Source organism: Mixophyes fleayi, chromosome 9 (assembly GCF_038048845.1).
Source record: "Mixophyes fleayi isolate aMixFle1 chromosome 9, aMixFle1.hap1, whole genome shotgun sequence".
Classification (NCBI taxonomy): Eukaryota; Metazoa; Chordata; class Amphibia; order Anura; family Limnodynastidae; genus Mixophyes; species Mixophyes fleayi.
The window spans coordinates 33,255,998-33,273,590 of NC_134410.1; the positions used below are offsets into that span (position 1 = coordinate 33,255,998).

The 17,593-nt window shown below is 39.3% G+C and overlaps 1 protein-coding gene across 1 annotated transcript in view; it reads left to right on the top strand.

Annotated features, from left to right (window-relative positions):
• The window catches only part of WDR44 (WD repeat domain 44), a 63,273-nt gene that overhangs the window by 8,003 nt on the left and 37,677 nt on the right, over positions 1–17,593 (top strand). The window contains exon 2 of the mRNA XM_075187234.1: positions 16,565–16,598. Within this exon, the coding sequence (XP_075043335.1) occupies positions 16,565–16,598 (34 nt within the window). The remainder of the gene's footprint in view (positions 1–16,564; positions 16,599–17,593) is intronic.

The window sequence follows — 17,593 nt, forward strand, 5'->3', positions numbered from 1 at the left end:
ATGCTGATTACTGTAATGGCTGGACCCATTGCTGGACAGAGGGAGGGGATTATTATTTTTTTTCTATCAATAAATTCCACCTGGGTTTAATTAAAAGACCCCTCTCCCACTTGCGACCAGTCCTGCATAACTCACGGGGTTCTATTTTCCTGATAAATGCTATATCCTTTAAATGATAGTTTCTCTATTGTACAACCACAAGAAAACTTGTTGGGCAAATGTTTTCCCACATACAGATTTGTAAACTTTAATCATTGTCTGTAATATTGTCCATCTGTGATCTCATCTGATTTATAATGGATACTTGTGCACTGAGGCTTTATTTCACAATATGCTAATGCAACATGTCTGCTCATGATAAATTCCATCTGAGGCTTGTGCCGTAAAGGATTTCACTAAGAGTCTTTGGACAAACTGGGGTTATAGGCTTTAAAAAAACAAAAAAGCACAGAACTTGAGTGTTCCGACTGTATTCAAATCCAAGCAGATCTCATGATACATTTCCGTTTGAATCTGGGTGTAAGCGCCCGCTCTGCCTATTGTTTACATAAATCAAGATGGTTTTTATTGTGTGCTGTACATACAATGCTTCCGTACATGGTCCATCTTTCTTGCACACGTGTTCTGTTATTGCTAGTGGCGCTCACATGTGAAATTTTGAATAAAAAGACTGTCGTGTCGTTCAGCACTATTAGTCAGCATTTACACCTGCCCTGTAGCTGGTGCAAGTGATGAGGTTAAAACCAGATGAACACAGGTCTTGAATCGGCCACATCAGGGTTGGCATACACTTGCTGTACATTGCCTACGTCTGCCCATGCCCCTCTTCAAGTCCTAAGCCGTTGTCATTTGCGTTCCAACATGAATCGCTAGCAGTTGGCATGAGGTTCGTTCCTGAGCATGCGCAGAACTATTTCACGCAAGAGCCAACACGCAAACAGACTTGTGTACGATCATGAATCAGGCCCAGTGTGTCCTTGAGATGGGATTGAAGGCTATTTCAGGAATTGACATTTATAACCTTCTTCCTCAAATTACCTTTTTCCATCATTTCTTTTATATTGTACTAGGAGCAAAGATGTAATAACCACAGTACCAGGGGTGTTCCAGCGGGTGCAGCTTATATGGAACACCATATGTATACGTCATGTGCTCACTATTGGGTGGTACATGGAGGCCTGTACAAAACTAATCTTTGTGTACAAAATCAAGTTACGCCTCTGACTAGCAGTACAAATGAAATGCTTTACCACTGTTGTAACACAGGCAAATGCAGAGTACGCTTTAAAAAAAACAAAAAGCAGGAAATAACAAATTACTATATAAACAAGTATTCTTTGCAGTAGTAAACAATGGTTTTCAACATCTTAAATATTGATATATCACTTTTATTAAATATGTCTATGTAACATGTTCCTATAGTAAATACGGTAGTTAGAAGAACACCTTTTAATAGCCTGTACTTTACCCTTTTATTTTTTTTTAACTGGGCTTTCAAGGCCTGTTTTCCAAGCATCTATGTGCCATAGTGTACTATGTACTTCAATCATTCCCATATAATTCCATTATATTGTGCCAAGCTTTAACTGTTGTCAAGGCTGAAGACGGCATTGAAATTGATGCAAAGTGAAGGCTCGTCAGAACATTTCTACAGGTCCATTTGCTGACACTGGTCTTTGGGCTGTCTGCATTGACCTGCATTCTGCCAGGCTTTAAGAACAGGCATTAAACACGTAATATTAGCGTGTGCCAGCCTTAAGAGTGTAGTAAGTGGAACAGAATGCCAGCCATCTGGTGTAGTATGCTTGAAGTTTGATTGCCACAAGTTTAGGAAGTGATTATACTAGATGTAATATGAAAGGTGTTGGTTACAAACAGGGACACAGTAATGGTTGTATTCTAGTGAATGCTGAATGGAAAGCTGGGTGTAGATATTAGAATAAAAAATGAAAGTAAAACTTTATTAGATAATTTAATATGTGCAACTTGTAATGTTTTACTAGAGTCCTGGCCAACCTGTGGCTCTCCAGGTATTGTATAACTACAAGTTCCAGCATGCTTTGCCAACCAAGAGCCAGTCGATAGTCTGTATGCTGGGACTTTTAGTTTCACTACACCTGGAGAGCCACAGGCTCTCCAGACCTGTTTTACTGCATATATCCTTCAATTCTACAGTTCAGCCTTAGTTTATTCAAAGTGGTGGGAGATGTTTTATATGGGGGTCTTCAAAAGATGTGCAAACGGACAGTAAGGCTGGGTACACAGTACAGAGAATTTCTCTTGATGCAATATAGTTAACGGTTCTGCCAACGATTAGGAAAAAAGATAAACCCCCGATCAGCATGCCGATTCATGTGTACACACTGTACACGTTTTATAATATTTACCTTCAGATCTGTGCTCTTCATTTGTCATAACCATCGGCAGAAAAGATCATGACTGCACACTCCATAGAGATCTATGGACACAGCCGGTCCTGAGTGCGTACACACTGCAGGATTGTTTCATCGTTGAACAAGATTTTTATTTCGGTTTAAAAATCGAATCAACCGCTTTGGAATGTTGATTGTTCATCATTGGAGCGTACACATTAATGGGCAGCACGGTGGCTAAGTGGTTAGCACTTCTGCCTTACAGCACTGCGGTCATGAGTTCACTTCCTGCCCACGGCCTTATCTGTGAGGAGTTTGTATGTTCTCCCCGTATTTGTATGTTCTCCCCGTATTTGTGTGGGTTTCCTCCCACACTCCTAAAGCATACTAGTAGGTTAATTGGCTGCTTATCAAATTGACCTGTGTGTTGGTGAATTTAGACTGTAAGCCCCAATGGGACAGGGACTGATGTTAGTGAGTTCTCTGTACAGCGCTGAGGAATTAGTGGCGCTATATAAATAAATGATGATATCGGGCTGAACGGTCGTTTATCATGTGATTGGCGCGATAGTCCAGTGGAAAACCTGTAGAGTGTATCCAGCCCAAGACCAGCAGATTCTTTGTATTCTGTGAAGTGTGGGGGGTGAGAAACAATCCAGATAAGACATAGAGTTGACCTCCACAAAATTTACTTGTGATTTGTGAATCGTCTTCATAAGACTTCTGTAAATATCTACTAATCCTAAACTCCAGATAGAATTAAGGAGATTTTTTTTTTTCTTCAGCTTGGAATACAGACACTGCCTGGTTGTTTGACAGGTCATCCTCCTTTGACCTTGCTTGAGGCATGTTTACCCTACATAATATATTTCCGTCAGAAATAATTAGTAATGTTTTAAAAGGATGAGCAAAATTAATAATAACTTAATTGTGCACTAATTTCTTTTCCTTGTATATACTTTTGATCATCCAAAAATGGTGTGGAGCAGTATCTAAATCAAGCCTGGCCAACCTGTCCCAGCATACCCTGCCAGCTATCAGCTGACTATCTGCTGGTAAAGCATGCTGGGGCTTATAGTTACACATTACACGGAGAGCCAAAGGTTGGCCAGGCCTGATCTAGGTAATAACAGTCGAGACATTGTGTAATAAGAGTGTATAGTCCAAACTATCATGAACACACACCCTGGGTACTAGAAGCAAAGCAATTTATGCAATTATGTTTATTAAGCTAATTTTGTTACATTGATGCAGACTGCACATGCAAAAGGAAATATCCTATTGAATGCACCCTCTACAACTGTTTTCAAGCTGTATGTGAGCATATTTTAGTCTTTTCAGGACACATTCTGAGTCAGAGTAGGAATAGTAACTTCTATGCATAACTTGTATTTTATTTTTTTAGTTTTTTTTATATGTAGCCAGCCAGCCGTGCTAAATAGCCATGCAGCTTATAGAAATTTCAGTAACCTTTATTGTGTGTGTGTGTTCAGAAAACAGCATGCAGTTCATGAAGTGGAGATTTACCATTGTGTCTTGTAAATTGTATATTTGGCATAAAAAAGTAGGTCCTTAATGACTCCATTCTCCTTTAAGAAGGCACCCTCAGCTGATAGCTTGACTCTGAAGCAAAGTCAGACTGTCGGCATATACTGTGCCCTCTTCCTGAGTTACTTCCTCTTGCTGTAGGGTATTGAGGAAACTTGCTCAGCAGTACATACAGGGCACTCTATATTAAATGCTCTCAGGTAAACAAGGTCAAATGAAAACTGCTTTTTTTTCCTGAGGCAGTAGGTAATGAGCAAGTAAACAGCCAGTGTATAACCTGATAACAGGTTCTCTTTGGTGCTAGTATTCTATCTCTTTGCCCTGTTGCCTAATTATCCATACCAGATGAGACACGTATGCCAAAAGTCTTCGGTTCCACACCCAGAATGCTTTATTTTGTTTCCATGTTGTTGATTTCACATGTTCAAGTCATAAAACTACAGTTTTCATAGACGGAAGGCACCATTTCATCACTTCTGTGACATTTTTATTTGTACACATACCGATAGAATGTTAATTCCAGTTTTAGAACCACATATTAACCAAAATATTGCCTGGGATCATACTGTCAATTGGATATTCCAATTAAAGGTTTTGTAATTGTAAAGTAGAGCATCTTGTTTAAAATGTTCCCAGTCATGTTACGATTCACGTGCCAGCTATAATCAGGGGAGGCAGAGATTTGTAGGCTGAACAAATAATCGTAAAAATTGAGCAATTCAGTGGGGTCCAATTACATTGCTGAGGTAGGTAAAAAGAAATATTTTGGTAACTGGACTGAGGCACTGGATTCCTATGAATACTAAGTTCACTGAACATTAGATTTATATGATTGCTTTGTTTGCTGCCAATCTCAGTGGACACTTATGATTATCTTTAGTTACGAACTTTTACTTTTTATTTGTGAATGTTTTTAGGAAGGCTGGCCAATCATCTGGTTATGTTGGAAGCCCCCAAATGGCACCAACACAATCGCTCTAACTGATCTTAAATTATCGAATCTTGATTGTGTAGTTTTAGGAATATAGTCAGCAAAAGGTCAGTTTAGAGTGGGTCTTGACTCATCGGCCATCTAGAATGCGTTGAACATTTGGATCACATTACCAAATTTGACTAATGTGGGGACACATTCAAAGATGGCTCATTATTGGCATCTTAAAGGTGCTTGTCCGGGAGTGAAGCAGATGGATAATTTGGTTACACACATGTGGCCAAATGGCAGATCTTCTCAGTCCACATTGCGCATAACTAGATGATGACGGCAAGCACAGTAATATGATAGTCATCGTACTGGCCACACATTCCCAATCAACATCTGAATGTTCTTGAGATCAGATGTTGATTGTGATTGGCAATGGTTTCGTACCTGCACAGACTGCGAGTTGCGTCTAGTAAGGTCTTAAAGGCTTAATTGGTTTTCGAAAATTGCACCATCCTTGGGAACTTTAAAAGGAAGCTGCATTTTAGGTTTAGTGTTCTAATGGGAGCATGCTGGTACCAGATAGAAGAATTGGCATCCGCTGACTTTCGTTGTATGATCTGGTGATAACAGATGCTCATGTTTGTTTCTGGGAACAGACTCCTCGATTACAATTTATCAGTTGCTCATCTGCTAGATACTGTCCTAGGACAGAACACAATAAAATACACATGCTGATACAGTGGTGAAAGACAATCTGCGTATTATTGCCAAGTATGTTCCGTAATTGACACCACCTTGGGAAATTGAGACCCATCGAGCGCTTGTGTATGTAGGCAGACTATATGGCTCATTAGACTGAACAGAATGCTGCAGATTGTCACAACGTCTTCCAGCTCTCTTCCCGGCATTGCCATTCTCTTTATACCTTTCCAGGGCTATTTTTTGCATCCTAATGACATCTGACATGCTGAGAATCATTATATATTGCTTAACCCTCTGCTCATGGTAGCCATAGCTGTGTACTGTTTGCCTCAAATCACAGTGCAGCAAGGTGCTCTTGTTAGTGTAAATAGCACAGTATAGCAAGTGTCTTAATTGGTTATTTTAACAAGGAGTTAAGGCATTTAGTGACACCAACCATAAACGCATTGTAAGGAGAGGAACAGCTGTGCACAATGAGCAAGAGGATTGTTCAAACTCTTTTCCAATTCTGTCTTTTTATGTTATACTGTTTGGTTTCTAGACAACAAAATACTTTTTCTTTGCAGAATGCACTTTTGTCTTACTTTAACCTTATGAAAAATAGCAAAGAGATTTTTGACTATATGTTTCCCTAATTATAGATGAGATTTGTAATTACCAATATCAGCCTTCTAATTTGCCATGCCTATATGTTCCAGATAATTCCAGGATTGTAAATGACAGCCTTACCTGTCATAATTGCAGATTAGCTAAATATCAAATGTGATGGTTTCTGAGGGTTTTATCACTGTATTTATGGCATTGCTTCAATTATCCTGGTCCTAATTTAATGCGTTGTGGTTCTCTTGTGTTACAGAAACGGACAGGGGGAGGGGGGAAAATGTTCCACTTATCAAAAAGGAAAAGAAAAACCTTCAAAAATAAACAAAACTATCTGCTTTTCATGTAACAACATGTGCCCTTAAAAATCCCCCTAAATCTTTAGTTGTTTGCAGTTTATTCAAGAGTTCCTGGATATTGTAGACATTTCTCAGATTTCTCCATAATCTACCCTATTTTGCTGCATGATATAATATTATAAACTATATTAGTAATGCCTAGCAAGACAAAGCAGTGATGTTCAGAACACTGTGTTAATGCAATGGGTATGTTTGCAGTAAGTGGGTGGCATTTATGAATAATTTAACTGATGCGCACTCAAACTAACGAACAGTTATATTTTTATTGCAGAATTGATCTGTAGATACACAATGGCGTAATAGATTAAGATAATATATTTTTAGATATGGTTGTCTGCTGAAGCAACGCTCAGATGACAAAGTTTTGTGTTCCTCCCTTTTGCAGGGACCGTTGTCATTGTGTACAATTATAGAGGAAATAATGGTAGTGAGATTGATCTATGTTTTTAAAGGTAGTCCAGAAGGATGTGCATGAGAATTTGTATCCTGAGCCTAAATTACATATTGGGAAAAGTAAGCCAAACAAATGCTGCTGACACAGGTTTGCTGAACCACTTTGCTGTTTTATTCAGGCTTGTCAGTATGTAATGAACAGCTGCTGTAGTAGTTTCAGCAATCACACTAAAAATATTTAGAAAGTCATGCAAACCTAATGCTAGCTGACGTAGTCCCGTCACTGGACACTCACTGGCATCGGTTGCACCACCCACAGCTCAAGTCCAGCTATTTAGGCTTCCTAACAAGCAGTAAGGAGGAACTAGCTGTTCCCTTAATTAGTTACACCCAGGTGCTCCACCTGTGTTCTGTGCCGTGTGTGTGGAAGAGTGTGCAGACGTTACCCTGTCTGTAGTAGAGCATGAAGAGTCACAGGGAAACTATTAGTATGGTATTTTCCTTAATAGTATGAGGCACACTGCTCCTTCTGCCACAATATGTAATCAGTGCATTTGCGTGCAACTGATGTCTTCACGCAGTGGAGGCAGCCATGTTGAGGACTAAGCCAATGTCACTGTGCTCCAGGCATGTCACATCCTAGTACCCAGCCAGCGTTCTCATGAAAATTGTTTCGGCCTACAAAATGGTTAATGATACTGTCCATTATATGATCAATAAATGCTTTTGATTTTTGATACATTTCAACATATTGTGCATATATTGTACTGTACCTATATAGTTCTATGACCCCATATGAAGATACACGTTTTTTAAGATTTTTTTATATATATATTTATATATATATATTTATGTATGGAGGGATATGTCAGATGATCATAACTCTGACAGTTTAATTTACAAGAGATAGTGACAGTACACCAGATCTTTTGACTCATATTTTTTTTTTACACAATAAAAACACATTACACAGCATGTAAGAAGGTCAGTTGCACTATACACATTGCACAAGGGCTACTATGGGGGTGGTCTTCAAGTTCTCTCCTAGATGTATTCAGGTGACATAACTGCTCAGGGATTTCCTTTGCAATCCAAAGATACCTTGATGGAACTATGGATACACGGCATGCTTTGAAGCAGTCATTCTTCATCAGAGACCCATATTTGCACAACCTTCTGTAAGAGCTCTGACTCCACCCCATGCAATTTAACCTCTTAATTGTTACTTGCCACTTATTTATTTGAATCTCCTGGGGTGTATGCAGGAAAGTCCCATTTAAAGGTTAAAGAAGTTGTCCAGACATGAAAGCCTGCAGTTCCCGACCACTGCCAGCTCTGGTCACTTCTGCTGGACTGACACCGTAAAGAGGTTTAATTAAATACACCCCTCACATACGAACCCTGCAATTCTCCCAACTGGAGAAGGGGGTTGGGTTTGCAGAAAAAAAGTAAACTGTGGATTTAATGATCACACTAGGAATTCACTATATCTGTAGTTAAAAGGACTCAATTGAGTGGTAACTATTGAAATTAATTTCTTGATATAGATCTTGGTAAACCTAGAAATGCATAGTAAATCCGTAAAATGCACTTGATTTTTAATAAAGTGTTTATTAGGGGATTGATATGCAAATGATTTATGTGACCTGCTCCTGTTTTATAGTTTTATCACATACACTGATACTTGATACTGGGATAATGTGTTTGTTTTGCGGGTTGTGTGGTGTCTTCTGACTTGTGAAAGCCAGAGGCAAGAGTTTATTTATTTATAGGGTTACATTGTTTTTCAGCTGTACACCCATATGTAGCAGATAATAAAATAAATATTTTTGAATTGTGTTAGCATTTATAAAGAATAAATGACAGAAGTAATCCCTTCCACTTCATAACCACACCCTGTAGTACCGTTTCTTTCTTGCAGGTTCACTTTTCAAGAGAAGGTACATCCACCTAAATAGAACTGGTTCAATGCCTTGCTTTGCTTCCAGTTTAATGGGATACAGGCTAAGGTGGCACAATAACTTTGCTAGCGTCTATAGTGACGACAAAAAGGGGGACAAACTTGACCAGTCCCGACCTTTTGTGTTGGGCATGGTCTATATCCTCTTTGGAACCTGCAGAGTTTTCAGTGGATACTCCCATGACTCTGAGAGGTTGTAGATGGAGAATGAGAAGGATTGTGAAAGCTAGCATCAGAGGGACCAGACAGGATGGGAGTTTCAATTTTAGTCAACACCTCCATCCTGAGCAGAGAGAAGGGAAAGGTTGTTAGTGGCTAGAAGAGGAGAGACGCGCCACAGTCCCTGCTGCAGTGTAACCAAACCTCCTGTTGAGACTCTCTACCCCACACACAGTGGCAGACTCGGGGGAGAGGTAGTAGAGTGCTGAGCAAGGAAGAAATCTCAAAATCAATTAAAGGAACATCAAGCATTAACTAATTTGTGAGAATTTAACAATGACTGAAGCTTTTATATTATATAAAGCCTAATGTTCTGTCTTGTCACAGTAGTGACAATTACCCTACTGAGTCTGTGATCTTGGTCTAGAGTTAAGCTGGGTACACACTACAGGTTTTTCGTCCAATAATTGGACAAATCAGCCGACATCCGACTGTTTGATCAGATATCGTGTAGTGTGTATACTTACACAATAATCTAAAGTCGCCCCAAAGTGCCGATCATTGTGTCGTTTGGTTGGTCGTACTGTTTAATTTTTGCCGACCAATCGCCTTCCAATCCTGCAGTGTGTATGAATTCACCCGACTATTGGCCAGTAATGTATCTTGGAGTGACAGGTCTCAGTCTGCCTGCTGCTGATCTTGTCATGATCCACGGTCTCTGTCAACTGTCTGCGGCTGTTTTTCTTAAGAGAAGAGACTGATATGGATGGTACCGGCTGCTCCCCCCTCTCTCACCCTGCACATGTAGTCTTAACACTCTGTGTGCTGGCTGGAACGGATAAGATTAGTGCGTCGTTCCTGGGGTTAAACTTCAGTTGCCGGAGATAAAGCTGTCACACAGAATTTACGGCCTGTTTACAGTTCCGCACTTAAAACAGTGCTGTGTCAAGACAGGCTGCCCAATACAATTGCCGGGCTCCGCTGAACATCTCTCAATGAATTAAGACCTGAGCTGTCACTTGCCTTTTATGGACTACCTTGCAGCCGATAATTTTGACAGATGAAGAGCAGAGATCTGATGATAATCGTGTATAGTGTGTACACATCAATCGGTATGCTCATCGGGATTTTTCTAATTTATTCTGTCGTTGGTATATCGTTAATCGTTTACTTCTCTGTAGTGTGTACCCAGCTTTACCCTGTTTAATTAACCCCTGACTGTTGGTGGGAGTGACAAGAGGGGCTTGTAGAGCAACCGAAGGGCTTATACCTGCCTGCCTATATAGCACATATAATGCCGGCTAGCTGGAATAAAAACTCAGCTCAGCTCTTTGCTGGGTTCTAAGGTGCAGCGGCGCACGGAGGATTGTCAGGGGGGTTTCCCCACGCCGACCAAAAAAAAAAAAAAACAGAGAGAGAGAGAGCTGTTTCACATGCGCAGCAGCTCCGTTTCGCCAGCGCTGTCCTATACAGCAGCCGCGGCGCTGTCTAAGAAGTGTCTGCGGCGGTGCTGTATACAATACAGCACCGCCGCGGATGCTTCTTTGACAGCGCCGCGGCTGCTGTATAGTACAGTGGCCACTTTGCGCGGGGGGGGGGTTTCTAGAGACTCAGAAACCCCCCCTGCGTGCGCCACTGAGGTGGTCTCCTAACTTAAGTATTATATCTGAAAGACCACCATCTCCTTATAGCAGTAGTGTCGGAGTCTGGCATCCAGAGAATTCCTTCAAACATGGGCAGAAAACGGTTGCAAAAATCGCACACTGGCTCCTTTTTATACATTGGAGAAATTTTAGCACCGTTAAAGTCGCGTTCATGCGGTTGATTTTGGGTGATAGGATTATATGCAATTAATAGGTTCAGAGGATGTAGAGATAAGGACACCGTTGGGAAAAGCCAGTAGAATACTTGGTTGTATGGGAGCAGGGAGGAGGAAAAGGGAGGTTATATGATTACTTTATTGGTCAGTGATAAGTACAGTGTACAGTTCTCCAAGAAGACCTTAAATAAAATAGAGCTGCACATGTACATCTTAGAAGAGAGAAGGGACGGAGGTGATAGGAGTGCAATATTCAAGTATATGAAGAATATTAATACGGCTTAGGAAGGTGGCATTTTAAAAAAATAAGAGAATTTCACTTTTTGAAATCAGAATAAGAAGTTTGATAGATGTATGGGGCAGCGTACCAGCAATTGTCGGGGACACTCATACAGTATAAGAATTCAAGAATAAATGGGACAAACCTATAAAAACTAATATATATATATATATATATATATATATTTATTATACTTTTCATACATACACACATTAAGGAGACCCTCTTTATTGGTAACATTACAATTGTGACATCCCGTTGTGAGTCACTTGTTCCCTAGTGTTTTGGTCAGGGATTTAATTTCAAAAGGAATCCAGGGGTCAAAGTCCCAGTATTGTACTAGTCTCCTCCTTGCCTCAGGATAGTTGCCACGCTGCCAATTACACTTGCTGTCCCACTGAGGCTGAGCTGTACGAGTTGTGTACCTGTCTGGCATTGTGTCCTGATGTATAACAATCTCTGTCTTAGTCATGTAATTGGTTAACCTGCTGTAAGTCATGTAACAGATATAATTTAGTAACCTTGTCATGCACATCAACACTTCTTTTACAAACCTCTACATCGATTTCCACTTTTTTTGAGCTTTTGTTTTGCACAATATCAATGTGAGCATTAATTTAATCTTTTGCTGTACAAGTTTCAAGCCATATCACTTCTGTATACAGCTATCGTTGTGTCTAAATCACAGGTAACACAACCTCAGTACCACTGTGTATTTTCAGACAGGTTACCTGATCCAGTTTCCCATTTTTTTTTAAAATAAATTAACTGTGTAATTCCTGCTCCAGTGGCTCAGTCATCTTATTTTTAATGTGTTGTACTGGTTTATGAAACTAGAAGCTTGCGAACCACGGAAGCTGAATAGATTAGACGGGGTAATTAAAACATCCTGTTCTCCTGTTTATAAGTCTTCAAACTAAAGAATGTGGCAGACAGTGGATCTTGCACATACCAGGAAAACATCCAGTTTAAAGTCATCCCATGCTCTCCTGCTATAGAAACATAGGACTTTTATACCAAGTGCACATTACAAAGCAAGAATCAGAATTCAAGCCACTGTTATAATTATTAATATGCACAAGGGTAACCTATCAACATTGCATTCATTATTTCTAACACAGACAGAACATTCAATGAAACTAAAGGTCTCCTTTAGAGTCACAAGGAAAACAACAACAAAATGTTGCAATGCAAGGCGTGCAAATGCGTTTATTTATTTTTTGACATGCAGGGAAAATACTGTCTGCTTTAGCATGTAGCACACGAATAAGGGACAGCTTTATTTTTCTACTCTGTGATTTAGAGTTGAGCTTAGGACAACCCCCCCTCCCAACTATAAATCTGTCTCCCCCTGCCACAGTGCAACATCGTCAAGGTTGTTAGATGAATGCCCTTACTTTATTCCTTGACCACAGTGTTTGATGTACAATGGTCGGGTTCATCTGATTTCCAGGCCTACAAATTGGAGTCGCTACAGCTTGATGAATACAGCATCACTGGATACAGAAATAACCTGTGGTTTTTAATTGGGAGCAGAGAACAAGAAGAAGCAAATGTATATCGACTCTTGACATGTAAAAGCTTTACAGGGTCACAGTGTTACGCAGCAATACGTCCATATGTAGGCTTTAAGAAAACAAATATTTCCTCTATAATACTTATAAAGAATAAATGGCCGACGTACTCCCTTCCACTTCCATTGTGATATCCTGTTTGTACTCAGTTTCTCGGGAGGAGTCCATGTAGGCTCAGCAATATTCTTCTTTCCAGGGGCAAGAAGTCACTAAAACATGATCTTTTGTACATACACCACTAAGGTTACTACTTCAGATCCCAAAAGTCTTTAAATAACGAGAAAAAAAAAATAGGCTTTACAATCATTCTTAAACACTTTTGAGTCTTTTTATGTAGACCAGCTCTGGAGGTTGATTAAAGTTTCTCATGCAGAACATGTAACAGAATATTATGAACTTGAAGGTTGATGTAGAACTGTTTATACTGGGGAAAAAAAATCCAAACTGTCAATTGCTGATACAGACACTTTTCTTCTTCAGCAAGGTCAAGCAAGCATAGCAGCGGAGGTCAGAATAATTTACTCTGCATTCTATGGATAACCAGCTTACCATTGAGGAGAGCAGCACTTGGTGCGTAAAAAGCAATAGGTTGTACAGGTATCCAATCTATTATTGCACCATACCTAAAACTATATCCTTTAGAAAGCGCCAGCATATTATGCAGTGTTGGGAATTGAGAGGCTCATGATGCAAACAAATGGCATATAAGGTAATGAAACAAAAGCCAAATATATTCCTAAATTACATTTACAGATTACCCCTATTGTTCTCCGGACTGGCCCTGCTATCCCCCTTAGTGTAGCAATGCTCCTCACAGTGATTCTAGGAGAAGACGCTTGGGCATATGCAAAATGAGGGGGGGGGGGGTTTCCTAGTGCATGGAAACCCCCCTTCAAGGCTGGGGCACTGTATAATTGAGGTGGCTGGACCCTGCTCCCGCTTCACACAGCTCTGCTTGAAAAGGGAGAGCTGCGTGCACCTAACAGTAGTGCACGCATGCATTGTCCATGTATATTATGGGGATAGGAAGAGTTGGAGAGCAGCCAAGCACTGTCTAAAATTATGGTCACGCCCACTGGTGGCGTGGTGTGGAAATTCCCCTCTAGTAAATATACCATCAACAGGGGCAAACGCAGGATTTGTAAACTGCTGGTTTGAAAAAAATGGAGATATTGCCTATAACAACCATTCAGATTCTAGTTATTTATTTAATACATTCTACAAAATGACAGCTAGAATCTGGTTGCTATGGGCAACACCTCCACTTTTTCAAACCCGCAGATTAGTAAATATGCCCTTGGTGATCAAGTCTGCGTGTAAGACATAAGCGAGCAGCAGCAATAATTTACTATCCTTTCTGGATAATTGGACTGCAGATAAAAGATCCTATACCTGTGCATCAAAATCTTAAAGATTGACTCTACAATCCTCCTAGCGCTTTGTCAGTGAAATGGTAAAGGGTAAGTCCTCATTAGAATGCAGCTCTGTGTTAGTGCTTTGTTCGCTCCCAGTAAGCCTGGGGCATTGCTCCAGCACTATGTCTTCCACATATTGGCTGTGAATTTACTGCTAATGGCTGGTTATTAGAATGAAGCCAATTCTTATTCTGTCTATGTCTGAGATATAATATTATATCCGCATCGTCTACAGTGGTGTAGACAAGTGGTGAAGGTTATAATTTTACATTTTATGGATTTATTTTTTTCTGTTTCATTAATTTATACTGAATTATTTTCCTTATTCCTTAAAGTGTTTGTTTTTTGTAGAGCTTGTCTTGCTTACTAACACGAGGACTTAGAGAGCCTAGTAAATTCGCTGTAATGTATTACAGATCTGTCATATAAATACAGCAAGAAATTGGGTTTTATGTATGAAATAAATTATAGCCATATTTGCTGAATGTTTAATGGAAAATAAATATAAACTCTACCTACCAATTGGGTATAGTCTGCCCGCACAGTAAACTCAAATATTGTTAAAGTCAGTTGGGTTCTAGTTTGGAGGTGAAGAGACTGGAACAGGCTTACTAGTTGTTTCAAAATCAAATAAGTTGTAACAAAAATATGTTTACTACCAGTGTAACAGTACACAACCCCCATTATCGCCAAGAACAATGTATATTTATCTTATTTGTACTAAACTGGGTATATATGTCTTATGTAATATACCTTTTAGATGTGACATGGAAATGCATGTACTTCATTTTTTTGGGATCAGATGAAATTATTTTGATTGAGCTTTGAGTTTTTTATTGAACAAAAACCAAAGCTTATAAAGCATTGCTGGATCATGTTCTGAACAAATAAAAAATCACAAATGATACATTGCCTATAAGAGCTGTGATGGACATGAACAGTATGTATCTGTTCTTGCACATTTGGTTGAAATGATCATGGCACAATGTATGAACATGTAGGAGTATTAATTTTGGGCAATCTTATCTGAACATCATGCTTCTAGTAGTCCAGGCCCTGTGCACACAAGCGTTCCCTTCCATCTCTCCTCTGTTAGTCTGTCAAAAGCGTAACGGAAGAGAGATGGACAGACGAAATCTCACAGATCATTGATGTCTATGGGCTGGCACCAATGCAGTACACAAAGGTTTGTTTCATCATCATCAACATTTTATTTATATAGCGCCAGCAAATTCCGTAGCGCTTTACAATTGGGAACAAACATTAATAATACAATACTGGGTAATACATACAGACAGAGAGGTAAGAGAACCCTGCTCGAAAGCTTACAATCTATAGGACAATGGGAGTTAGAAACACAAGGGCATGTGCTACATCATATTGCACAATGGACCAGCCAGACTGCAAAGGTAAAAGACTCTACTTTGAAGGCTCTACTTTTACCTGTAGCTACTCGCATCAATCGTACACAGAAACCTGTGTCCTCAGCCTCACTCCTTGTAATAATGGAATGGAAGAGGGATCGGAATAATTAACACAGAGCCTAAAGATTAGAACTAGGTGGAATCGGTATATGGCAAGAGCTTGTTTCTGGAATAATGGTTCTTGTACAAAGGTTTTGTTATGTGCCAAAAAGCTGCAGTACGTATTGTGCTTCACCCTTTTTTTCTTTTAACATTAATGCTTAATTATGTATATTTCTATTTCATTTTCTCATTTGCATTGTTTTGTCTAATATATTTTGATTTGCAACAAGCAAATCTGGCCATACAGGTTACAATATAGTGTCCAATTTGACCAAATTAGCCCCAAATGTGGCTTTGAGAACAGTCAAAATCCATTCAGATGTTCCTCATTCCTTGCTGAAAATGCAATTGGCTGGTGACCACGTTCATTATATGTGTGAAATCAGGAAATTGCCCACCCATAACTGAAGTCAAATGTAAGATCTTTCTGGACGTTTCGGTGTTCAGGTTAAATATCCAGATCTTAATTTCATGTGACCAGTTTAACCCATTATGTTCATAAATGTATGTTAAATATCCTCTTTGTATCTATTTGTGTACCAGTAACAATGAGTTGATATTCTAAATACTCTATTTAAATTTGTTTTGTTTTTTTAAAAAATTACATTTTTATTTTGTTTTTCACTGTTTTGTTGAAAAATTATCTGTGGCTATAAAGATTATACAAGACTTTTACCATCCTGGGGGATTGCTGCAGATTAAACTGTCTCTATTCCATCTATGAAAAGGAAATCGTTTTTTGGATGAAATCAGTTTTGTAATCTGTTTTTCCAAGTCTAAACTGCTATATCTATTTAACAATGGTTTAAATAAAAAGAACAGACGAGCACAGTTTTTGTATTAAAAAAAAAAAAAGACTTATTTTTTTAATAAAAACCTATAAAAAAAACAAACCACAATCAAAATGGTTAATAATTTTTCTGTTTCCCCTGCAGATCCCCAACAAAGCCTGGAACTTTCATATTGCAGGTGAGTCTGTCTATGGTCATGATTCTCTAGAAACCTTACTTTATTTACATTTTTTTTATCCCTCCCCTTTTTTTGTGTTCTACATATTTTATTATTATTAGTAGTAAATAATTGTAAGGAAGTGCCACTTTTATTCTCCAACTTCATGTGATGGATTATGGCTGTGAGTGGAGCGCAACCTTTTTTGCAGATTGAACCACAAGTGTCAGTGTGCCATTGTTCAGGGCCCTTAAAAGAAGCCATTCCTGGTAGAGTGTATTGGACGTCTTACAATAAGTTGGCCCTAACCGTTTTGCATTTACCAACTTGCATAAATGTTGGAGGGCTGTGCGCATGCACATTTTTGATACATGGACTGGCTGGTGTGGTTGAGGTATAGAATTGAACCCCTAGAGGTAGGTAAGGCAGTTAGCAAGGCGAGGTTCAGAAGGGATTCGGGTAAAAGATAAGGGGCTTCTTTAAAGAGATTTGTTTTTAAGAGAACATCTGAAGGATTTGAAATTGAGATAGGTCAAGGTAGGCCAATCCAGAAACCAAGAATTTGCTTGCATTGCAAATGAAAGGACGTGTGAGAAAAGATTAGACAGGAGGGTAAGAGGGTAAGAGTTTATTATTCAAGCAAATAGGTTGTGTAGGAGTGTATTTAGAGATCAGTTCAGCAATGTAAGGGGTCCAGCCATGGAGTGATTGATGGACAGGAGGTAAAACTATTTTGCTTGAGTGAGGCATTTGCAGAAATATACTTTTTGTAGCGTTTTTTTTTTTTTTGTTTAGAAACATTGTTTAAAGTTAGTGGATTGTAAAGTTTAATGCATGTATAACATTTACAACAGTGGTGGCCAAACAGTTTATGGTGATCTACCAGACGCTTGCAGCCAGCTGTTTCATGGATCGCTGATGATTACCGAGATGTCATGTGGTGCCGCACTCCTGCCAATAGGGGGCCAGCAGCCAACAGGACTGCTGTGCTTGTCCCTTATACACAGACAAACACA